Source organism: Coregonus clupeaformis, unplaced genomic scaffold (genome assembly GCF_020615455.1).
Source record: "Coregonus clupeaformis isolate EN_2021a unplaced genomic scaffold, ASM2061545v1 scaf0920, whole genome shotgun sequence".
Taxonomy (NCBI): Eukaryota; Metazoa; Chordata; class Actinopteri; order Salmoniformes; family Salmonidae; genus Coregonus; species Coregonus clupeaformis.
Genome location: NW_025534374.1, coordinates 681 through 26,167, shown reverse-complemented (window position 1 = coordinate 26,167; position 25,487 = coordinate 681). Strand labels below are relative to the sequence as shown.

At 48.9% G+C, this 25,487-nt stretch overlaps 1 protein-coding gene across 1 annotated transcript; it reads right to left on the bottom strand.

Moving 5' to 3' along the window:
* Positions 1-271: 271 nt before the first annotated feature.
* LOC121583031 (potassium voltage-gated channel subfamily G member 4-like) lies at positions 272-23,365 on the bottom strand (the record flags this gene model as incomplete). The annotated part of the gene is made up of 5 exons (XM_045217113.1): positions 272-365; positions 17,129-17,804; positions 18,940-19,162; positions 19,596-19,734; positions 23,256-23,365. Coding segments are annotated over 5 exons (1,242 nt in total), but the record flags the coding sequence as incomplete, so codon positions are not given.
* Positions 23,366-25,487: the final 2,122 nt, after the last annotated feature.

Sequence of the window (25,487 nt, the reverse complement as noted above, 5' to 3'; positions counted from 1 at the left end):
TTAATGTATCTGCCTCCATTATAAATACTATCATGAATGTATCTGTCTCCACTGTAAATACTATCATTAATGTATCTGTCTCCATTATAAATACTATCATTAATGTATCTGTCTTCATTATAAATACTACCATTAATGTATCTGCCTCCATTATAAATACTATCATGAATGTATCTGTCTCCACTGTAAATACTATCATTAATGTATCTGCCTCCATTATAAATACTACCATTAATGTATCTGTCTAGTGTCTAGGCTACGTACTCCTTTGCTATGACAGTTCTTTAGACAGGAACTTTCTAAGGAACAACCGATAGTATCCCTGGCCTTCCGCCATAGATCTCCTGAAGGGGTGGATCTCCTGACTGGGAGAGGAGCGAGGAAGGGGTGGATCTCCTGACTGGGAGAGGAGAGAGGAAGGGGTGGATCTCTTGACTGGGAGAGGAGAGAGGAAGGGGTGGATCTCCTGACTGGGAGAGGAGAGAGGAAGGGGTGGATCTCCTGACTGGGAGAGGAGAGAGGAAGGGGTGGATCTCCTGACTGGGAGAGGAGAGAGGAAGGGGTGGATCTCCTGACTGGGAGAGGAGAGAGGAAGGGGTGGATCTCCTGACTGGGAGAGGAGAGAGGAAGGGGTGGATCTCCTGACTGGGAGAGGAGAGAGGAAGGGGGGATCTCCTGACTGGGAGAGGAGAGAGGAAGGGGTGGATCTCCTGACTGGGAGAGGAGAGAGGAAGGGGTGGATCTCCTGACTGGGAGAGGAGAGAGGAAGGGGTGGATCTCCTGACTGGGAGAGGAGAGAGGAAGGGGTGGATCTCCTGACTGGGAGAGGAGAGAGGAAGGGGTGGATCTCCTGACTGGGAGAGGAGAGAGGAAGGGGGGATCTCCTGACTGGGAGAGGAGAGAGGAAGGGGTGGATCTCCTGACTGGGAGAGGAGAGAGGAAGGGGTGGATCTCCTGACTGGGAGAGGAGAGAGGAAGGGGTGGATCTCCTGACTGGGAGAGGAGAGAGGAAGGGGTGGATCTCCTGACTGGGAGAGGAGAGAGGAAGGGGTGGATCTCCTGACGGAGAGGAGAGAGGAAGGGGTGGATCTCCTGACTGGGAGAGGAGAGAGGAAGGGGTGGATCTCCTGACTGGGAGAGGAGCGAGGAAGGGGTGGATCTCCTGACTGAGAGAGGAAGGGGTGGATCTCCTGACTGGGAGAGGAGAGAGGAAGGGGTGGATCTCCTGACTGGGAGAGGAGAGAGGAAGGGGTGGATCTCCTGACTGGGAGAGGAGAGAGGAAGGTGGGGATCTCCTGACTGGGAGAGGAGAGAGGAAGGGGTGGATCTCCTGACTGGGAGAGGAGAGAGGAAGGGGTGGATCTCCTGACTGAGAGAGGAAGGGGTGGATCTCCTGACTGGGAGAGGAGAGAGGAAGGGGTGGATCTCCTGACTGGGAGAGGAGAGAGGAAGGGGTGGATCTCCTGACTGGGAGAGGAGAGAGGAAGGGGTGGATCTCCTGACTGGGAGAGGAGAGAGGAAGGGGTGGATCTCCTGACTGGGAGAGGAGAGAGGAAGGGGTGGATCTCCTGACTGGGAGAGGAGAGAGGAAGGGGGGATGCAGGAAGTGATACTGGAAAGAGCAGTGTTCAGCTTTTTATTTTCCTTTAAGACATCATTTAATTGTTCCCACACACCTGCAACAAGCAAAATCAGATGTGCAAGTGCTTTTCTTGTTTTGTAATAAAACTCCGACAAAAGAAAGAGACAACACTGTGACTCCACAACCTTTATGGATTGTGTCATTTTAATGTTTATTGATAAGTGAAGACTAGGTCAACAATAGTAGTGTCTAACATATAGGCTACAGGAATCACCACTAACAAGGAAACAATTGTAGTGTCTAACATATAGCCTACAATTCCCATGAATCACCACTAACCAGTAAACAATAGCAGTGTCTAACATATAGCCTACAATTCCCATGAATCCCCACTAACCAGTGCAACACAGGCTGCATCTGAAGTGTTATTACAGACTGACAGCCCTATATAGTGCTCTACTTTTGACCAGGCTCTCTCTTTTATTCAGTGGTGTAAAGTACTTAAGTAAAAATACTTTTAAAGTACTACTTTAGTAGTTTTTGGGGGTATCTGTACTTTAATTTACTATTTATATTTTTGCCAATTTTTACTATTACTTCACTACATTCCGAAAGAAAATTATGTATTTTACTCCATACATTTTCCCTGACACCCAAAAGTAACTTGTTGCATTTTGACAGGAAAATGGTCCGATTCACACACTTACCAAGAGAACATCGCTGGTCATCCCTACTGCCTCTGATCTGGCGGACTCACTAAACACAAATGCTTCATTTGTAAATTATGTCTGAGGGTTGGAGTGTGCCCCTGGCTATCCGTCAATAAAAAATAAAAAAATAAAAAAATAATAAAAATTTGTGTCCTCTTGTTTCCTTAAAATAAGACATTTGAAATGGTTTATAGTTTTACTTTTGATACTTAAGTAATTTTTTTGGCAATTCCATTTACTTTTAATACTTAAGTATATTTAAAACCAAATACTTCTAGACTTTTACTCAAGTAGTATTTTACTGGGTGACTTTCACTTTTACTTGAGTCATTTTCTATTAAGGTATCTTTACTTTTACTCAAGTATGACAATTGAGTACTTTTTCCACCACTGCTTTTATTTTATTTGTGTACTTTTTACACCTTATTTCGTGATATCCAATTGGTAGTTACGGTCTTGTCCCTTCGCTGCAACCCCCGTACGGAGGCGGTCGAGAGCCATGCATCCTCTGAAACACAACCCCGCCAAGCCGCACTGCTTCTTGACACACTGCTCGCTTAACCCGGAAGGCAGACGCACCAATGTGTCGGAGGAAACACCGTACAGCTGGCCATCAAAGTCAGCTTGCAGGCGCCCGGCCCGCCACAAGGAGTCGCTAGAGCGCGATGGGACAAGGACATCCCGGCCGGCCAAACCCTCCCCTAACCCGGACGACGCTGGGCAGTTGTGCGCCGCCTCATGGGTCTCCTGGTCACAGCCAGCTGAGACACAGCCCAGGATCGAACCCGGGTCTGTAGTGACGCCTCTAGCACTGCGATGCAGTGCCTTAGACCGCTGCGCCACTCGGGAGGCCCTGACCAGGCTCTCTCAGCAGAATACACCTGTTCCCTAGGGTTTCAATTACACACCTGTTACCAAGGGTTTCCCCCTTGATTCGTTCCACCCCTGTAATTCAAGCCCACCCTGTCCCAAAGTACAGAAGCATTAGTGAGGGTTTGGATCCAATCCACAGTAACAGGTAATTTACTGCTCTTCTCTAAGGTGGCGTCCCAAATGGCACCCTATCCCCTATATATAGTGCACTAGAGAATAGGGTACGACACAACACTTTCTCTCTAACTCTCCTGTCATTTTTCAGTTTCTCTTTCCAATCAACTTGAAAAGAAAGATTACTGTAAAAAAAAAAAAAAAGACTCTTTGGATCAAAAAATAATACAAGTAAATAAGTTAGGTTTTCTCAATTGAAAAGAACTACACTTGTTGAAACTAAAATATATGATTCAATACCCACTCTTGTATTTGATTATAACAAACGCAATGCTTGACTTGGGCCGGAGCTGTCCAGAGTACCATACCAGCTCCTCTTTTGAAGAGTGGGCATAAATAAATCTTCACCTTTGGAAAGCTGGGATTCCCCTCTATTAAACAGTAGCCATGTAATTGAGACAACATTAAAAACTATTCCTAAGAACAGCCTAGTTGACCAATAACTGGCTGTGCACAGATCTCCCCTGAAACATGGATATTAGAGCCTTATATAGAAACATGTCTAGTTAGATACCTCGCTTTGAAGTAGCTAACCGTATCCATTTGATCCCTGATTCATTGAATGAGGAAATCATATTATAAAGGCAAAAGTATTTGGTTTTAATGTTGCAATATTTTATATCAAGGGTGGCAACCTTCCTCCAGGATAGCTACTGGGTGTGCAGGCTTTTGTTCAAACCCTGGTCTAACCACATTGTAGCCTAAACATCAGCCCTGATCTAACCACATTGTAGTCTAAACATCAGCCCTGATCTAACCACATTGTAGTCTAAACATCAGCCCTGATCTAACCACATTGTAGCCTAAACATCAGCCCTGATCTAACCACATTGTAGCCTAAACATCAGCCCTGATCTAACCACATTGTAGTCTAAACATCAGCCCTGATCTAACCACATTGTAGCCTAAACATCAGCCCTGATCTAACCACATTGTAGCCTAAACATCAGCCCTGATCTAACCACATTGTAGCCTAAACATCAGCCCTGATCTAACCACATTGTAGCCTAAACATCAGCCCTGATCTAACCACATTGCAGCCTAAACATCAGCCCTGATCTAACCACATTGTAGCCTAAACATCAGCCCTGATCTAACCACATTGTAGCCTAAACATCAGCCCTGATCTAACCACATTGTAGCCTAAACATCAGCCCTGATCTAACCACATTGTAGCCTAAACATCAGCCCTGATCTAACCACATTGTAGTCTAAACATCAGCTGCTCAACAGGACCTTGACAAGCAGACTTGGGTGTCTCAGGGCTGGATCAAAAGCCTGCACACCCAGCAGCTCTCCAGATAGAGGGTTGACCACATGTTGACAACAGTGCAGATCTACTTTGTGGGGGGTTAAGTGCCTTGATCAAGGGCACAACGGCAGCAGATGGTAGGCCTACACGGGATCAGACACAGCAGCCTTCCACTGTCAATAATGTAGGGTATAATAATAGTCATGAAAGTTGGTTAAAAGTCATGAAGAAGTCATGGAAAATCTGTATGAACCCTTAACAGTGAATAATCACAGGTCTCTATAGCATAATGTCATTTGTGTATTTCGGTGAACATAGTCTAATGGACTGACTTGGGAAAAGACAGATCCTCCACTTCTTTCATCCCAGGTCAAGCACTGAACAAACCTACATTTCAAAGTTGCAACTTCCTTTTCCCCTTTAGTTAACCTGAATAAATAACATAAATACAAGCTACAGTTGTAGTTCTTTCTCCATTGGTGCTATTTCAAAAGTATGTGGTGAATGTTAAAAAAATAAATAGTACAAAACTCCAAACTGGTAACACTTGTACAGATGTAGGATCTTACTTTGATCACTCTTTTGTTGCTGAGAATTTTCCTGCACTGCAGGAAATGCAAACTTAAAGTGTATTTGAGTTTTTAAAAGGCTTCAAAAAGTTTGTAATTTCCACTTTGAAATGTCAGACTTGATTTGCCCTAACAAAAAGTGTATCAACCCCTACAAAAATATACATGAATTATAATCCACATAATAATTCACATTTCCTGTTGCTGCAGGATTATTTTCCTAGTGTAGAAAACTGGCTCAAATTAAGATCCTACATCTGTATCACAGCCGGTCTTACAAAACCTTTTCATTGTGCATTTATTTTGTTTGTAGACATCTTTCACCACACAACTTTTGATCCAAAATATAAGTTTACTGTGAAATATAATAAGTACATTGGGTTAATCACCAAAACACAACATAATGATATCTTCTCAATTGAGTTATTTTAACAACCAGTTCATCCAATAGCTACAGTACACTAAATGACAGTACATTACACTGTTTTTACATCAGGCAATACACTTCCACTACCCATTAAAATGGATCGAAAATAAAATGTACATAATTTCTATCCCATGGTGTGATCATTGAAGACATATTTTCACAATATAATCAAATTAAAGAAATTAAAGAAACAACGTTTAGCAGGAACTCATTTGCATCAAGCCTGCCTTGAGCATTCTGCCATAGGTTCTCATCAAAATCACACAAAATATCCTCATTTGTTCATGCACCTGGGGAAAAAAACCTTTTGGCATGGCGAATCCAAGCCTGACATAGGTCTGGATTGAAATCAGTGCCATGCCTCATCCATGAAGGAGGCGGCAATGCTCATGGGGATGGCAATCATACATCTTCCACCTGTACTGTGATGGTGTATTGTATTTTACAGTAATTGTATGGTACTTATGTATTGTAGTGGTCCTGTACGTGGCTCAGTTCATCAGTTCATGGCACTAGCAACATCAGAGTTAAAATAAAAATGTTATTTGTCACATGCATTTGTAAACAACAGGTGTAGACTAACAGTGAAATACTTACTGACGGGCCCGTTCCCAACAACGCAGAGAGAGAGAGAAATAATAGAAAAACAGACAAATAACGAGGAATAAATACGATTTACGTAAATACGGGTTACCATCCGAGTCGATGTGCAGGGGTACGAGGTAATAACTTGGCTATATACACGGGTTACCATTCGAGTCGATGTGCAGGGGTACGAGGTAATAACTTGGCTATATACACGGGTTACCATCCGAGTCGATGTGCAGGGGTACGAGGTAATAACTTGGCTATATACACGGGTTACCATCCGAGTCGATGTGCAGGGGTACGAGGTAATAACTTGGCTATATACACGGGTTACCATCCGAGTCGATGTGCAGGGGTACGAGGTAATAACTTGGCTATATACACGGGTTACCATCCGAGTCGATGTGCAGGGGTACGAGGTAATAACTTGGCTATATACACGGGTTACCATCCGAGTCGATGTGCAGGGGTACGAGGTAATAACTTGGCTATATACACGGGTTACCATCCGAGTCGATGTGCAGGGGTACGAGGTAATAACTTGGCTATATACACGGGTTACCATCCGAGTCGATGTGCAGGGGTACGAGGTAATAACTTGGCTATATACACGGGTTACCATCCGAGTCGATGTGCAGGGGTACGAGGTAATAACTTGGCTATATACACGGGTTACCATCCGAGTCGATGTGCAGGGGTACGAGGTAATAACTTGGCTATATACACGGGTTACCATTCGAGTCGATGTGCAGGGGTACGAGGTAATAACTTGGCTATATACACAGGTTACCATCCGAGTCGATGTGCAGGGGTACGAGGTAATAACTTGGCTATATACACGGGTTACCATTCGAGTCGATGTGCAGGGGTACGAGGTAATAACTTGGCTATATACACAGGTTACCATCCGAGTCGATGTGCAGGGGTACGAGGTAATAACTTGGCTATATACACGGGTTACCATCTGAGTCGATGTGCAGGGGTACGACAAGGTCATTGAGGTAGATATGTACATATAGGTAGGGGTAAAGTGACTAGGCAACAGGATAGATAATAGACAGTAACAGCTACGTATATGATGAGTCAAAAGAGTTAGTGCAAAAAGGGCCAATGCAGATAGTCCGGATAGCTATTGTTTAACTATTTAACTAACTATTTAGCAGTCTTATGGCGTGGGGGTAGAAGCTGTTCAGGGTTGGTTCCAGACTTGGTGCATCGTTACCGCTTGCCATGCGGTAGCAGAGAGAACAGTCTATGAGTCTTTGACAATTTTTAGGGCCTTCTTCTGACACCGCCTGGTATAGAGGTCCTGGATGGCAGGGAGCTGGCCCCGGTGATGTATTGGGCCGTACGCACTACCCTCTGTAGCGCCTTGCAGTCAGATGCAGAGCAGTTGTCATACCAAGTAGTGATGCAGCCAGTCAGGATGCTCTCAATGGTGCAGCTGTAGAACTTTTTGAGGATTTGAGGGCCTATGGCGATCTTTTCCGCCTCCTGAGGGGGAAGAGGCGTTGTTGTGCCTTCTTCACAACTGTGTTGGTGTGTGTGTGGACCATGATAATTCCTTAGTGATGTGGAAACCGAGGAACTTGAAGTTCTCGACCTGCTCCACTGGAGCCCTGTCGATGTGGATGGGAGCGTGCTCTGCACTCTTTTTCCTGTAGTCCACAATCAGCTCCTTTGTCTTGTTGACATTGAGGGAGAGGTTGTTGTCCTGGCACCACTGCCAGGTCTATGACCTCTTCCCTGTAGGCTGTCTCATCGTCGTCAGTGATCAGGCCTACCACCGTTGTGTCTTCTGCAAACTTAATGATGGTGTTGGAGTCGTGCGGGGCCACGCAGTCATGGGTGAACAGGGAGTACAGGAGGGGAATAAGCACGCACCCCTGAGGGGCCTCCGTGTTGAGGGTCAGCGTGGCGGATGTGTTGTTGCTTACCCTCACCACCTGGGGGCGACCCATCAGGAAGCTCAGGATCCAGTTGCAGAGTGAGGTGTTCAGTCCCAGGGTCCTTAGCTTAGTGATGAGCTTGGAGGGGACTATGGTGTTGAACACTGAGCTGTAGTCAATGAACAGCATTCTCACCTAGGTGTTCCTCTTGTCCAGGTGGGAGAGGGCAGTGTGGAGTGCAATAGAGATTGCGTCGTCTGTGGATCTGTTGGGGCGGTGTGCGAATCGGAGTGGGTCCAGGGTGTCTGTGATGATGGTGTTGATGTGAGCCATGACCAGCCTTTCAAAGCATTTCATGGCTCCAGATGTGAGTGCTACGGGGCGATAGTCATTTAGACAGGTTACCTTGGCGTTCTTGGGCACAAAGACTATGGTGGTCTGCTTGAAACATGTAGGTATTACAGCCTGGGTCAGTGGGAGGTTGAAAATATCAGTGAAGACACTTCCCAGCTGGTCAGAGCATGCTCTGAGTACACGTCCTGGTAATCCGTCTGAATGTTGACCTGTTTAAAGGTCTTACTCATATCAGCTACAGAGAGCATGGTCACACAGTCGTCCGGAACAGCTGGTGCTCTCATGCATGGTTCAGTGTTGCTAGCCTCGAAGCGTGGATATAAGGTATTTAGCTCGTCTGTGGGTTCAATTCCCACTGGGGTCACATACCAAAATGTGTGGCATGTTGTCACTTTGGATAAAAGTGTCTGCTACGTAAATGGCGTATATTACAGTATTACAGTACTGTATTGGCCAATGCAATTTTAGCAAAGCAGTGTAAACCACATTTTGGATACATATTTACTGTATAGGGGATGCATTTCTTTTTTGTTTTTGACTTTCTGGATTATTTGAGTATTGGTATTGTATTGATATTGTATTACTGAAGTGTAGGAGCTAGAAACACAAGCATTTAGCTGCACCTGGTGTAAAATCTGCTCATCTGTGTACGCGACCAAAGAACTTTGATTTTATTTGTTACATAGAGTACATCTTTGATTTTGTTACATACAGTACATATCTGATCTTGTCAATTGCAGATTTGTTTTAAACTTACTGTGAAGTGAAATCATATTAATCCTCATCATAGTAGTACATTCAAGTAAATATCATACTTTTTAAAATTTCTACGTTACATTTTCACTATGTAGTTCTCATAGTCTGTAGTAGACAAACCAGTTTCCATGTTTAAGTGATCATCAATTAAGAGCAGTTGGAGTAAGTAATAGTAAAATGTATTTTAACAAAAGAGAAGGGAACCATATCGAAAGTAATGTGAGCATTGCATTGTGAAAGACAATTACTTTATATGAGCACGTATTGCTATATGAAACATGTATTTCTAGATGAAACACTGATTAAGTTTAGTGAAAAAGATTTGCCTTTTTGATTATCTGTTTTGAGTTTTGTACTAAGAGTTGTGAAAATGTACCACATACTTGTGAAAATTGCACCAAAGCAATAAAAATGTGATATATATACAACCCATTTATTCATGTTGTACCAAGTTGATTTTTCACTTTGGAAATACCTATCCAAATGTATTCAATTGGGTTACATTGAAGTAAATACATTTCCTGTATGGAAAGGGATAAATTGAAATGGTTCTTACGGAATAAATATGGAAATGCATAACCATGGTAGAAATTAACAGGGAACAGTGGAGATTATGGGAAAACGATTAGACTAAAAGTGAGGACACAACAGTTCACCTAACACAAGACTGAATCCAAACATTACACTTGATTGTATGTGAATTTAACATGTACTGTACTTTTCGCAGCATTTGTTGATAACGAAATCTGAAAATACTCTGGATACATTCAGTAATATGATAAGAATATTATTTGGAAAACTTGGGGTAGATGCAACACAGAACAAAACAATGACAAGGGATTGAGTGAGAGGTCTAACTGGTGTCTCCAAGTGGCCACACACCTCTTCGAAGTGTACACAGTAGTTTCAATGCACTTTTATGAGTCAAAGAAGCGTTTTCAACTATAAGGTGCTTTTTTAAAGAAAATCTCTCCTAGCTGTGCGGTTGAGGAAGTAGAGCAAGCAAATTTGTAGTTGTTTTCTTTGGAACACAGCCCCGCCTTTACACAATTACTGTTGTTGTTTACGCAATCCATTATAAATCGCAATCTGGGTCAGGTGGGCATCATTTGAACGCGTGTTCTATTGCCAACATGACTAGCTAAATAATAAAATACGATCCTATAGTGTTAGGCTTTCACAAGGCAATTCAGAGAAACAGATTGTGTAATTTTCGGTGCGCATAGAATGGAGTCAACAGTGCATTCACAGATGCTGTGGTCCGCGCCAAATGTTCTTTACGATAGAACAAACAGGCTCATTCTGTTCAGGATGAACCCAGGGGTAATAACGCCACGTCATCTCGTAGCTGTACATGAAACACAGTGATCATAAACGTTGACCCTGTATATGACATGAGTTTTATGACATGGAAGTGCACCTTTGGAGTCTTGGGTGTTTGTCTCGCTTGTATGACATCGAAGCGGTATTTATTCTAATCCTCGATGTCTAATCTTGAAAAAAATATATTGAGTCCTCGTAATTTACAGCATTTCCCTTATTCAGACAACAACCCAAAAAAATATGAAAAAGTTGCCCAATTAGCGGGAGGGATGGGGGCAGCTTGTTGTCGCGCGGTGCTTAATTTCAGAACGGCTGTCAGTCAAAAACAGATATGTGAAGCGTAGACCCTGAGCTCTGACCTCATGTATAGCATGTTACTGTCCAGCCACTGACCTCTGACGTCATGTATAGCATGTTACTGTCCAGCCACTGCGTTCTAATTTAGGTGTTTATCAGTGTCCAAATCTTCCATTTTCAACCCCTATACGGGTACGAGTGTGAAGGGCTCCTCAAGATATTAAGTTGGTTCCATAACATGATGTAATGACTCCAAACCCTTTCTTTACAAAAGGCTTTCACATTTACTGGTTACAATATTGGAACCAAATGGTGACCATCTCATCAATGGAACCCTTTCCAGGATCTTTAGTATCACAGTACTTACGCAGATATCATTTAAGATTCAGTGATGGCAGTAAACATATAAACATTTTTTTAAAAAACAGAACACATTACCTAGAATGGCATTCACTCTCACAGGTGGCCAAAAAGAACAAACTGAAAGCCACGCCCCCAATAGACCACGCTTACAACTCTTCTGATAGGCTGCCACCGCTACATTGCACCCACCGCTATGCAATGCGAATTTAGATTTCATTCAATTAAAACAAATCACATTGATCTGTCAAATTTGTTACTTGATTTCAGACAAATAGAATAGAATAGGTTCCTGACTGGGAGGAACAGAGGGATGATGGGAGTGATGACATCAGGAGCCTGCCTGTCATCCCTCCCATCATCCCTCTGTTCCCCCCAGTCAGGAGCCTGCTGCCCCTCTGTCATCCCTCCCATCATCCCTCTGTTCCCCCCAGCCAGGAGCCTGCTGCCCCTCTGTCATCCCTCCCATCATCCCTCTGTTCCCCCAGCCAGGAGCCTGCCGCCCCTCTGTCATCCCTCCCATCATCCCTCTGTTCCCCCAGCCAGGAGCCTGCTGCCCCTCTGTCATCCCTCCCATCATCCCTCTGTTCCCCCAGCCAGGAGCCTGCTGCCCCTCTGTCATCCCTCCCATCACCCTCTGTTCCCCCAGTCAGGAGCCTGCTGCCCCTCTGTCATCCCTCCCATCATCCCTCTGTTCCCCCAGTCAGGAGCCTGCTGCCCCTCTGTCATCCCTCTGTTCCCCCAGCCAGGAGCCTGCTGCCCCTCTGTCATCCCTCCCATCATCCCTCTGTTCCCCCAGTCAGGAGCCTGCTGCCCCTCTGTCATCCCTCTGTTCCTCCCAGCCAGGAGCCTGCTGCCCCTCTGTCATCCCTCCCATCATCCCTCTGTTCCCCCCAGTCAGGAGCCTGCGGCCCCTCTGTCATCCCTCCCATCATCCCTCTGTTCCCCCAGCCAGGAGCCTGCTGCCCCTCTGTCATCCTCCCATCATCCCTCTGTTCCCCCAGTCAGGAGCCTGCCGCCCCTCTGTCATCCCTCCCATCATCCCTCTGTTCCCCCAGTCAGGAGCCTGCTGCCCCTCTGTCATCCCTCTGTTCCCCCAGCCAGGAGCCTGCTGCCCCTCTGTCATCCCTCCCATCATCCCTCTGTTCCCCCAGTCAGGAGCCTGCGGCCCCTCTGTCATCCCTCCCATCATCCCTCTGTTCCCCCAGCCAGGAGCCTGCTGCCCCTCTGTCATCCCTCCCATCATCCCTCTGTTCCCCCAGTCAGGAGCCTGCTGCCCCTCTGTCATCCCTCCCATCATCCCTCTGTTCCCCCCAGTCAGGAGCCTGCTGCCCCTCTGTCATCCCTCCCATCATCCCTCTGTTCCCCCCAGCCAGGAGCCTGCTGCCCCTCTGTCATCCCTCCCATCATCCCTCTGTTCCCCCCAGTCAGGAGCCTGCTGCCCCTCTGTCATCCCTCCCATCTCCCTCTGTTCCCCCCAGCCAGGAGCCTGCTGCCCCTCTGTCATCCCTCTGTTCCCCCAGCCAGGAGCCTGCTGCCCCTCTGTCATCCCTCCCATCATCCCTCTGTTCCCCCAGCCAGGAGCCTGCTGCCCCTCTGTCATCCCTCCCATCATCCCTCTGTTCCCCCAGCCAGGAGCCTGCTGCCCCTCTGTCATCCCTCTGTTCCCCCAGCCAGGAGCCTGCTGCCCCTCTGTCATCCCTCCCATCATCCCTCTGTTCCCCCAGTCAGGAGCCTGCTGCCCCTCTGTCATCCCTCCCATCATCCCTCTGTTCCCCCAGCCAGGAGCCTGCTGCCCCTCTGTCATCCCTCTGTTCCCCCAGTCAGGAGCCTGCTGCCCCTCTGTCATCCCTCCCATCATCCCTCTGTTCCCCCAGTCAGGAGCCTGCTGCCCCTCTGTCATCCCTCCCATCATCCCTCTGTTCCCCCAGCCAGGAGCCTGCTGCCCCTCTGTCATCCCTCTGTTCCCCCAGTCAGGAGCCTGCTGCCCCTCTGTCATCCCTCCCATCATCCCTCTGTTCCCCCAGCCAGGAGCCTGCTGCCCCTCTGTCATCCCTCCCATCATCCCTCTGTTCCCCCCAGTCAGGAGCCTGCTGCCCCTCTGTCATCCCTCCCATCATCCCTCTGTTCCCCCAGCCAGGAGCCTGCTGCCCCTCTGTCATCCCTCCCATCATCCCTCTGTTCCAACCCAGTCAGGAGCCTGCTGCCCCTCTGTCATCCCTCCCATCATCCCTCTGTTCCCCCCAGTCAGGAGCCTGCTGCCCCTCTGTCATCCCTCCCATCATCCCTCTGTTCCCCCCAGCCAGGAGCCTGCTGCCCCTCTGTCATCCCTCCCATCATCCTCTGTTCCCCCAGTCAGGAGCCTGCGGCCCCTCTGTCATCCCTCCCATCATCCCTCTGTTCCCCCAGCCAGGAGCCTGCTGCCCCTCTGTCATCCCTCTGTACCCCCCAGTCAGGAGCCTGCTGCCCCTCTGTCATCCCTCCCATCATCCCTCTGTTCCCCCCAGCCAGGAGCCTGCTGCCCCTCTGTCATCCCTCCCATCATCCCTCTGTTCCCCCCAGTCAGGAGCCTGCTGCCCCTCTGTCATCCCTCCCATCATCCCTCTGTTCCCCCCAGCCAGGAGCCTGCTGCCCCTCTGTCATCCCTCCCATCATCCCTCTGTTCCCCCCAGCCAGGAGCCTGCTGCCCCTCTGTCATCCCTCCCATCATCCCTCTGTTCCCCCCAGTCAGGAGCCTGCTGCCCCTCTGTCATCCCTCCCATCATCCCTCTGTTCCCCCCAGTCAGGAGCCTGCTGCCCCTCTGTCATCCCTCCCATCATCCCTCTGTTCCCCCAGCCAGGAGCCTGCTGCCCCTCTGTCATCCCTCCCATCATCCCTCTGTTCCCCCAGCCAGGAGCCTGCTGCCCCTCTGTCATCCCTCCCATCATCCCTCTGTTCCCCCAGCCAGGAGCCTGCTGCCCCTCTGTCATCCCTCCCATCATCCCTCTGTTCCCCCCAGTCAGGAGCCTGCTGCCCCTCTGTCATCCCTCTGTTCCTCCCAGCCAGGAGCCTGCTGCCCCTCTGTCATCCCTCCCATCATCCCTCTGTTCCCCCAGTCAGGAGCCTGCGGCCCCTCTGTCATCCCTCCCATCATCCCTCTGTTCCCCCAGCCAGGAGCCTGCTGCCCCTCTGTCATCCCTCCCATCATCCCTCTGTTCCCCCAGTCAGGGAGCCTGCTGCCCCTCTGTCATCCCTCCCATCATCCCTCTGTTCCCCCAGTCAGGAGCCTGCTGCCCCTCTGTCATCCCTCCCATCATCCCTCTGTTCCCCCAGCCAGGAGCCTGCTGCCCCTCTGTCATCCCTCCCATCATCCCTCTGTTCCCCCAGTCAGGAGCCTGCTGCCCCTCTGTCATCCCTCCCATCATCCCTCTGTTCCCCCAGCCAGGAGCCTGCTGCCCCTCTGTCATCCCTCTGTTCCCCCAGCCAGGAGCCTGCTGCCCCTCTGTCATCCCTCCCATCATCCCTCTGTTCCCCCAGCCAGGAGCCTGCTGCCCCTCTGTCATCCCTCCCATCATCCCTCTGTTCCCCCAGCCAGGAGCCTGCTGCCCCTCTGTCATCCCTCTGTTCCCCCCAGCCAGGAGCCTGCTGCCCCTCTGTCATCCCTCCCATCATCCCTCTGTTCCCCCCAGTCAGGAGCCTGCTGCCCCTCTGTCATCCCTCCCATCATCCCTCTGTTCCCCCAGCCAGGAGCCTGCTGCCCCTCTGTCATCCCTCTGTTCCCCCCAGTCAGGAGCCTGCTGCCCCTCTGTCATCCCTCCCATCATCCCTCTGTTCCCCCAGTCAGGAGCCTGCTGCCCCTCTGTCATCCCTCCCATCATCCCTCTGTTCCCCCAGCCAGGAGCCTGCTGCCCCTCTGTCATCCCTCTGTTCCCCCAGTCAGGAGCCTGCTGCCCCTCTGTCATCCCTCCCATCATCCCTCTGTTCCCCCAGCCAGGAGCCTGCTGCCCCTCTGTCATCCCTCCCATCATCCCTCTGTTCCCCCAGCCAGGAGCCTGCTGCCCCTCTGTCATCCCTCCCATCATCCCTCTGTTCCCCCAGTCAGGAGCCTGCTGCCCCTCTGTCATCCCTCCCATCATCCCTCTGTTCCCCCAGCCAGGAGCCTGCTGCCCCTCTGTCATCCCTCCCATCATCCCTCTGTTCCAACCCAGTCAGGAGCCTGCTGCCCCTCTGTCATCCCTCCCATCATCCCTCTGTTCCCCCAGTCAGGAGCCTGCTGCCCCTCTGTCATCCCTCCCATCATCCCTCTGTTCCCCCAGCCAGGAGCCTGCTGCCCCTCTGTCATCCCTCCCATCATCCCTCTGTTCCCCCAGTCAGGAGCCTGCGGCCCCTCTGTCATCCCTCCCATCATCCCTCTGTTCCCCCAGCCAGGAGCCTGCTGCCCCTCTGTCATCCCTCTGTACCCCCAGCCAGGAGCCTGCTGCCCCTCTGTCATCCCTCCCATCATCCCTCTGTTCCCCCAGCCAGGAGCCTGCTGCCCCTCTGTCATCCCTCCCATCATCCCTCTGTTCCCCCAGTCAGGAGCCTGCTGCCCCTCTGTCATCCCTCCCATCATCCCTCTGTTCCCCCAGCCAGGAGCCTGCTGCCCCTCTGTCATCCCTCCCATCATCCCTCTGTTCCCCCAGCCAGGAGCCTGCTGCCCCTCTGTCATCCCTCCCATCATCCTCTGTTCCCCCAGTCAGGAGCCTGCTGCCCCTCTGTCATCCCTCCCATCATCCCTCTGTTCCCCCCAGTCAGGAGCCTGCTGCCCCTCTGTCATCCCTCCCATCATCCCTCTGTTCCCCCCAGCCAGGAGCCTGCTGCCCCTCTGTCATCCCTCCCATCATCCCTCTGTTCCCCCAGCCAGGAGCCTGCTGCCCCTCTGTCATCCCTCCCATCATCCCTCTGTTCCCCCAGCCAGGAGCCTGCTGCCCCTCTGTCATCCCTCCCATCATCCCTCTGTTCCCCCAGTCAGGAGCCTGCTGCCCCTCTGTCATCCCTCCCATCATCCCTCTGTTCCCCCAGCCAGGAGCCTGCTGCCCCTCTGTCATCCCTCCCATCATCCCTCTGTTCCCCCAGCCAGGAGCCTGCCGCCCCTCTGTCATCCCTCCCATCATCCCTCTGTTCCCCCCAGTCAGGAGCCTGCTGCCCCTCTGTCATCCCTCCCATCATCCCTCTGTTCCCCCAGTCAGGAGCCTGCTGCCCCTCTGTCATCCCTCCCATCATCCCTCTGTTCCCCCAGCCAGGAGCCTGCTGCCCCTCTGTCATCCCTCCCATCATCCCTCTGTTCCCCCCAGTCAGGAGCCTGCTGCCCCTCTGTCATCCCTCCCATCATCCCTCTGTTCCCCCCAGTCAGGAGCCTGCTGCCCCTCTGTCATCCCTCCCATCATCCCTCTGTTCCCCCAGCCAGGAGCCTGCTGCCCCTCTGTCATCCCTCCCATCATCCCTCTGTTCCCCCCAGCCAGGAGCCTGCTGCCCCTCTGTCATCCCTCTGTTCCCCCCAGCCAGGAGCCTGCTGCCCCTCTGTCATCCCTCCCATCATCCCTCTGTTCCCCCAGCCAGGAGCCTGCTGCCCCTCTGTCATCCCTCCCATCATCCCTCTGTTCCCCCAGCCAGGAGCCTGCTGCCCCTCTGTCATCCCTCCCATCATCCCTCTGTTCCCCCAGCCAGGAGCCTGCTGCCCCTCTGTCATCCCTCTGTACCCCCAGTCAGGAGCCTGCTGCCCCTCTGTCATCCCTCCCATCATCCCTCTGTTCCCCCAGCCAGGAGCCTGCTGCCCCTCTGTCATCCCTCCCATCATCCCTCTGTTCCCCCCAGCCAGGAGCCTGCCGCCCCTCTGTCATCCCTCCCATCATCCCTCTGTTCCCCCCAGTCAGGAGCCTGCTGCCCCTCTGTCATCCCTCTGTCATCCCTGCTGCCTCTCTGTCATCCCTCCCATCATCCCTCTGTTCCCCCCAGTCAGGAGCCTGCTGCCCCTCTGTCATCCCTCCCATCATCCCTCTGTTCCCTCCTCCAAGGGACTGGCACAGAGACTCCACAGAGTCCCGGCTTCTGGGCCAGTAACTATCCGCTTCCGCGACAGCTTCCGCCTTCCTCTCCTCCTCCCTCTCCTCCTCCCTCTTCCTCCTGCTGTCCAGGTTGTCAGCGGCCAGAGCGGCCCCCGTCTCCTCCTTCCACAGCCTCTCGCGCTCCAGCTTCAGCTCCTGGTAGCTCCTGGAGAACATGTGGAAGATGGAAGTAGCAGGAAACGCCATGATGAGAATCCCACTCAGGATGCTGCTCAGCGCCACCACCTGACCCGGGATGCTCCTCGGCACCATGTCCCCGTAGCCCACGGTCGTCATGGAGATGATGGCCCACCAATAGGAGGCTGGGATGCTGCTGAAGCTGTGCTGGGGCGCGGTGGCGGCGTTGGGCGCCAGCTCGCTCTCGGCCAGGTGCACCATGGGAGAGAAGAGGGCCATGCCGACGGTGACGAAGAGCAGGAGGAGGCTGAACTCTCGGGTGCTGCGCTGCATGGTCAGGCCCAGGGTCTGGAGGCCCAGGGAGTGACGCGCCAGCCGCATCACGTACAGGATACGCAACGCACGCATCAGACGCAGGACCAGACCTAGCTTGTCCAGGTAGCCCCTACCTGGAGAACAGAGGAGAAAGTACACAATGTTGTTTAATATGGTAGGTTGGTAATATCCCCAAAAATAGGTTGAATATTTCATGTATTATACAGTAGTTTCTATTTCAGGGCTAGGCAACCCTTCTCCTGGACAGATCCCCTCCTACAGGATCTGAACACACTCGATTCTACTGATCACCTACTTCTGGACAGATCCCCTCCTACAGGATCTGAACACACCTGATTCTACTGATCACCTACTTCTGGACAGATCCCCTCCTACAGGATCCGAACACACCTGATTCTACTGATCACCTACTTCTGGACCGATCCCCTCCTACAGGATCTGAACACACCTGATTCTACTGATCACCTACTTCTGGACAGATCCCCTCCTACAGGATCTGAACACACCTGATTCTACTGATCACCTACTTCTGGACCGATCCCCTCCTACAGGATCTGAACACACTCGATTCTACTGATCACCTACTTCTGGACCGATCCCCTCCTACAGGCTAGCTAAATCCTACATGTAGTCCAGGAGGAGGGTTGGCCTGATTTATTGTAGTCCAGGAGGACGGTTGGCCTGATTTATTGTAGTCCAGGAGGACGGTTGGCCTGATTTATTGTAGTCCAGGAGGACGGTTGGCCTGATTTATTGTAGTCCAGGAGGACGGTTGGCCTGATTTATTGTAGTCCAGGAGGACGGTTGGCCTGATTTATTGTAGTCCAGGAGGACGGTTGGCCTGATTTATTGTAGTCCAGGAGGACGGTTGGCCTGATTTATTGTAGTCCAGGAGGAGGGTTGGCCTGATTTATTGTAGTCCAGGAGGAGGGTTGGCCTGATTTATTGTAGTCCAGGAGGAGGGTTGGCCAGCCCTGATTTATTGTAGTCCAGGAGGACGGTTGGCCTGATTTATTGTAGTCCAGGAGGACGGTTGGCCTGATTTATTGTAGTCCAGGAGGACGGTTGGCCTGATTTATTGTAGTCCAGGAGGAGGGTTAGCCTAGCCAGCTATAGCTAACCCCATTATAACACTGTAGTCCAGATTACCCTGCTATAATTCTTATTGAGTGTATTAATAAAGTGACTTCATACAAACAAAAAATTGTTCACCCAAAAACCACATGATAATGAATATGTTTGTTCCACCTGCCCCTGCACTGCCATCCTCCAGAGTCATGTTGTTCTCAACCACCACCAGAGAAATGTAGTAGGGTAGGAGGGCCACAGCATCGATGATGTTCAGGGGCCCGCGGGCAAATTCTAGTTTGGAGCGAGCATGGAGGAACCGCAGCGTGAACTCCAGGGAGAACCAGGCTACACACACCGTCTCCACAACAAACATGTGATGACACTTCTGGGAACACTCGCCCTGGAGACGGAGAGAGAGAGAGAGAGAGAGAGAGAGAGAGGAGGTCAGAGAGGGAGGGAGGAGAGAGAAGGGAGAGAGAGAGACTGACAGACAGACAGAAGGAAGGAGAGGGACAGAAAGAGAGAGAGGGAGGAGAGAGACGGGAGAGACAAGAAAGATAAATCCATTATTAAGATGAAGATGGAGAGAGCGGTTGTGATAGCGTTTAGACATGGGAAAAGACATTGAGAGTGAAACAAACTACAGTTGCCCGAGAAATGTACCTTTTTTTTTCAACAAAGGTTGGTTCAACTATTGATGGTGAGCTATCTTTACAATCTAAATGGTTGAAAGCAGGACATGCATATTTCAGTAGGTTCCTTTCACCGGAAGACTTGTATCAGCTCCCCAAGCTAACCCCTAGGCTTTAGCTCAGCGGTTATGCTCCACTCACCTTGCTCTCCTCCTGGCGTAGATCAGGCATGGTGCTGATACAGAGGCTGATGACTGTCACAACTACCATGATCACAGAGAAGCAGGCGAACATCTTCCCCGCCAAGCCGGAGTGGGGGTTCTCCACCACCTCTCTCAACCTGTGGAACAGAGTTGGAAAAATCATATTTTCCATTGTTGGAGATCTCGTTTACAGATCCTGTTGTCTTACGCATTCATGAAGACGTAACAAAGTTATGAATATAGTACTGTTCCCTGAAGGAGGGACACAGCTATTGGAATCATACTCGCGAGATCAGTACTTAGTGCATTGACAGTTTGTCTTCTGAACAAACAACAAGAGAAAGAAAGCCCTCTGTGTCCCTCACCAGTCTCTGAGCATATGACCACTTTTATACAGAGCATATGACCGCCGTTATACAGCGCATATGACCACTGTTAGACAGAGCATATGACCACTGTTATAGAGAGCATATGACCACTGTTAGACAGAGCATATGACCACTGTTATAGAGAGCATATGACCACTGTTATAGAGAGCATATGACCACTGTTATAGAGAGCATATGACCACTGTTATAGAGAGCATATGACCACAGTTATAGAGAGCATATGACCACTGTTATAGAGAGCATATGACCACTGTTATAGAGAGCATATGACCACTGTTAGACAGAGCATATGACCACTGTTATAGAGAGCATATGACCACTGTTATAGAGAGCATATGACCACTGTTATAGAGAGCATATGACCACTGTTATAGAGAGCATATGACCACTGTTATAGAGAGCATATGACCACTGTTATAGAGAGCATATGACCACTGTTAGACAGAGCATATGACCACTGTTATAGAGAGCATATGACCACTGTTATACAGAGCATATGACCACTGTTAGACAGAGCATATGACCACTGTTATACAGAGTGCATGACCACTGTTATAGAGAGCATATGACCACTGTTATAGAGAGCATATGACCACTGTTAGACAGAGCATATGACCACTGTTATAGAGAGCATATGACCACTGTTATAGAGAGCATATGACCACTGTTAGACAGAGCATATGACCACTGTTATAGAGAGCATATGACCACTGTTATAGAGAGCATATGACCACAGTTATAGAGAGCATATGACCACTGTTATAGAGAGCATATGACCACTGTTATAAAGAGCATATGACCACTGTTATAGAGAGCATATGACCACAGTTATAGAGAGCATATGACCACTGTTATAGAGAGCATATGACCACTGTTATACAGAGCATATGACCACTGTTATAGAGAGCATATGACCACTGTTATACAGAGCATATGACCACTGTTATAGAGAGCATATGACCACTGTTATAGAGAGCATATGACCACAGTTAGACAGAGCATATGACCACTGTTATACAGAGCATATGACCACTGTTATACAGAGCATATGACCACTGTTATAGAGAGCATATGACCACTGTTATACAGAGCATATGACCACTGTTATACAGAGCATATGACCACTGTTATAGAGAGCATATGACCACTGTTATACAGAGCATATGACCACTGTTATAGAGAGCATATGACCACTGTTATAGAGAGCATATGACCACTGTTATAGAGAGCATATGACCACTGTTATAGAGAGCATATGACCACTGTTAGACAGAGCATATGACCACTGTTATAGAGAGCATATGACCACTGTTATAGAGAGCATATGACCACTGTTATAGAGAGCATATGACCACTGTTATACAGAGCATATGACCACTGTTATAGAGAGCATATGACCACTGTTATAGAGAGCATATGACCACTGTTATAGAGAGCATATGACCACTGTTATAGAGAGCATATGACCACTGTTATAGAGAGCATATGACCACTGTTATAGAGAGCATATGACCACTGTTATAGAGAGCATATGACCACTGTTAGACAGAGCATATGACCACTGTTATAGAGAGCATATGACCACTGTTATAGAGAGCATATGACCACTGTTATAGAGAGCATATGACCACAGTTATAGAGAGCATATGACCACTGTTAGACAGAGCATATGACCACTGTTATAGAGAGCATATGACCACTGTTATAGAGAGCATATGACCACTGTTATAGAGAGCATATGACCACTGTTATAGAGAGCATATGACCACTGTTAGACAGAGCATATGACCACTGTTATAGAGAGCATATGACCACTGTTATAGAGAGCATATGACCACTGTTATAGAGAGCATATGACCACTGTTATAGAGAGCATATGACCACTGTTATAGAGAGCATATGACCACTGTTATAGAGAGCATATGACCACTGTTATAGAGAGCATATGACCACTGTTATAGAGAGCATATGACCACTGTTATAGAGAGCATATGACCACTGTTATAGAGAGCATATGACCACTGTTATAGAGAGCATATGACCACTGTTATAGAGAGCATATGACCACTGTTATAGAGAGCATATGACCACTGTTATAGAGAGCATATGACCACTGTTATAGAGAGCATATGACCACTGTTATAGAGAGCATATGACCACTGTTATAGAGAGCATATGACCACTGTTATAGAGAGCATATGACCACTGTTATAGAGAGCATATGACCACTGTTATAGAGAGCATATGACCACTGTTATAGAGAGCATATGACCACTGTTATAGAGAGCATATGACCACTGTTATACAGAGCATATGACCACTGTTATAGAGAGCATATGACCACTGTTATAGAGAGCATATGACCACTGTTATACAGAGCATATGACCACTGTTATAGAGAGCATATGACCACTGTTATAGAGAGCATATGACCACTGTTATAGAGAGCATATGACCACTGTTAGACAGAGCATATGACCACTGTTATAGAGAGCATATGACCACTGTTATAGAGAGCATATGACCACTGTTATACAGAGCATATGACCACTGTTATACAGAGCATATGACCACTGTTATACAGAGCATATGACCACTGTTATAGAGAGCATATGACCACTGTTATAGAGAGCATATGACCACTGTTATAGAGAGCATATGACCACTGTTATAGAGAGCATATGACCACAGTTATAGAGAGCATATGACCACTGTTATAGAGAGCATATGGCCACTGTTATAGAGAGCATATGACCACAGTTATAGAGAGCATATGACCACAGTTATAGAGAGCATATGACCACTGTTATAGAGAGCATATGACCACTGTTATAGAGAGCATATGACCACAGTTATAGAGAGCATATGACCACTGTTATAGAGAGCATATGACCACTGTTATAGAGAGCATATGACCACTGTTATACAGAGCATATGACCACTGTTATAGAGAGCATATGACCACTGTTATAGAGAGCATATGACCACTGTTATAGAGAGCATATGACCACAGTTATAGAGAGCATATGACCACTGTTAGACAGAGCATATGACCACTGTTATAGAGAGCATATGACCACTGTTATACAGAGCATATGACCACTGTTATACAGAGCATATGACCACTGTTAGACATGTACCTGGGCGCTGGGTGAAGATGCTGATCTTGGGCCAGTTTAGCATTTTCACCAGTAACGTTTAAGGTTTGGATTAGAGGAGGGGACGCTGATCCCAGATCTGTACCTAGGGTTTAACACTGCTGTTTCTACCTGCTCATCAGCCTGCGGTAGCCCGTCTCCGTCTCAGCCAACAGGGGGAGCCTCTGTAGCTTCATCCTCCTCTGTCTCCACTCCTCCTCCTTACGCTCACGCTCCGCCACCTCAATCAAAAATCACAATCAAGATCACAATCGAGATCACAATCGAGATCACAATCGAGATCACAATCGAGATCACAATCAAAGATCAAGCTTTAGTTATAAAGTCAATTTGACATACACTACCGTTCAAAAGTTTGGGGTCACTTAGAAATTTCCTTGTTTTCCATGAAAACATACATTAAATGAGTTTGAATAGGAAATATAGCAAAATGCACAGGAAATGTAGTCATTGACAAGGTTAGAAATAATTATTTTTAATATAAATAATAATTGTGTCCTTCAAACTTTGCTTTCGTCAAAGAATCCTCCATTTGCAGCAATTACAGCCTTGCTGACCTTTGGCATTCTAGTTGTCAATTTGTCGAGGTAATCTGAAGAGATTTCACCCCATGCTTCCTGAAGCACCTCCCACAAGTTGGATTGGCTTGATGGGCACTTCTTACGTACCATACGGTCAAGCTGCTCCCACAACAGCTCAATAGGGTTGAGATCCGGTGACTGTGCTGGCCACTCCTGTTATGTGGGCAGCTTGTCTCTCCCTTTTCTGTTTCCCTTCCTCCTTGTTTTGTCCCCTCTTTTTCTGTTGTATCTGTATGTGTGTTTGTCCCCTTTATGTGGGTGTGTCTGGAGTGGATCAGGGGGCGTGCTCAGGATCTGCCTCTCCTGTGCAGCTGCGGGTTGTTTCCAGTGATTCCTGCCTACGCAGCTGCATCCTATTCTCTCATCAACCTGCACTACTTATTCCTGGGCATGGCTCTCCACCGGCGCCAGATCGTTGTTCTTACCAGAGCGGTAACTTGGCTCACCAGTAAAGTTATTTTGTCTTTGTCTTCAGCCTGGCTCTCCACTCTCCTTAACCTGTCGTTTGTTTTGTCTTTAGTTTCGGACATATCTCCCAACCTGCCTGCCTTCCTGCCTGTCGGCCTGCCTGCCTGCCTGCCTGCCTGCCTGCCTGCCTGCCTCAGCCTCTCCTTCCTCCGGAGCCGACTAGCCCACTCTGTTCCTTTACTTCAGTTGTTTTTGGACTAAGACAATTTTAACTTTGATTAAATATTTTTGTTTCTTCCACTCCCTTTGTCGTGTTGTTTCTCTGAGTGCTGGGTTGAACCAAAGCCTAACAGAACGATCTGGCCATGGACCCAACAGAGAAACAGCACGGGGCAAACAAAGACAGCTTCCAACAAGCTATCCAGGCTCAAGGAACGTTGCTAGGACAGCATGACCAGTTGATTCGGACTCTTGTGGAAGATAATCATCAACTGCTGAACCAGGTGACTCAGTTAACTACACACGTCTCTAAATTGTCTGTTATCAGTTCTCCATCTCTCTCTGACCCCCAGTTTGATGCACCCCAAGTTGTTTCCCTCGGACACTAGGCAGGCTTCGTTCCGTCGGGAACCCCCTGTCACGTCGCCTGAACCGTTCAATGGAGAATTGGACAAGTGCCGGGATTTTTGCTTCAGTGTGACTTGATTTTTTCGGCAGAGACCACTGTCGTTTTCTACTGATTCATCTAAGGTACATTATGTTCTGGGGCTGTTAAGAGGGAAAGCTCTGGTTTGGGCTGAGGCTGTGTGCTCAGATCAAACTTTGACTGGATTGACTTTTGCTGATTTCTCTGCTAAATTGAAGACTGTTTTTGACCATCCTGACCATGTGGGTAATTCCTCCAAGATACTTTTTAATTTGAGGCAGGGTTCTAACAGTGTGGCAGAGTACTCTATTGAGTTCTGGACGTTGGCAGCGGACTCCAAGTGGAACAATGTGGCACTTCAAGGAGCATTTCTAAACGGTTTGAATGAAGCCATTAAGGATGAACTGGCTGCTCGTGATGAGCCACATGATTTACATTCTCTCGTTTCCCTGTCCATCAAGCTAGACAATCGGTTGCGGGAGAGGCGTCGGGAGAGAGGCGATCGGCCACATCTAGGAGGACGAGTTCCCCAGCCTTCAACCACTCGAGTCTCGCCTCTCCGGAGTCGGCAGCTTCTTGTTCCTGATTCCATCCCGAGCACAGAGGAGGAACCTATGCAAGTGGGTCGAGCTCGACTACCTCCAGCAGAGCGGCAACGGCGCCTCCAGGCGGGTGAGTGCCTGTACTGTGGAGACGCCACACACATTC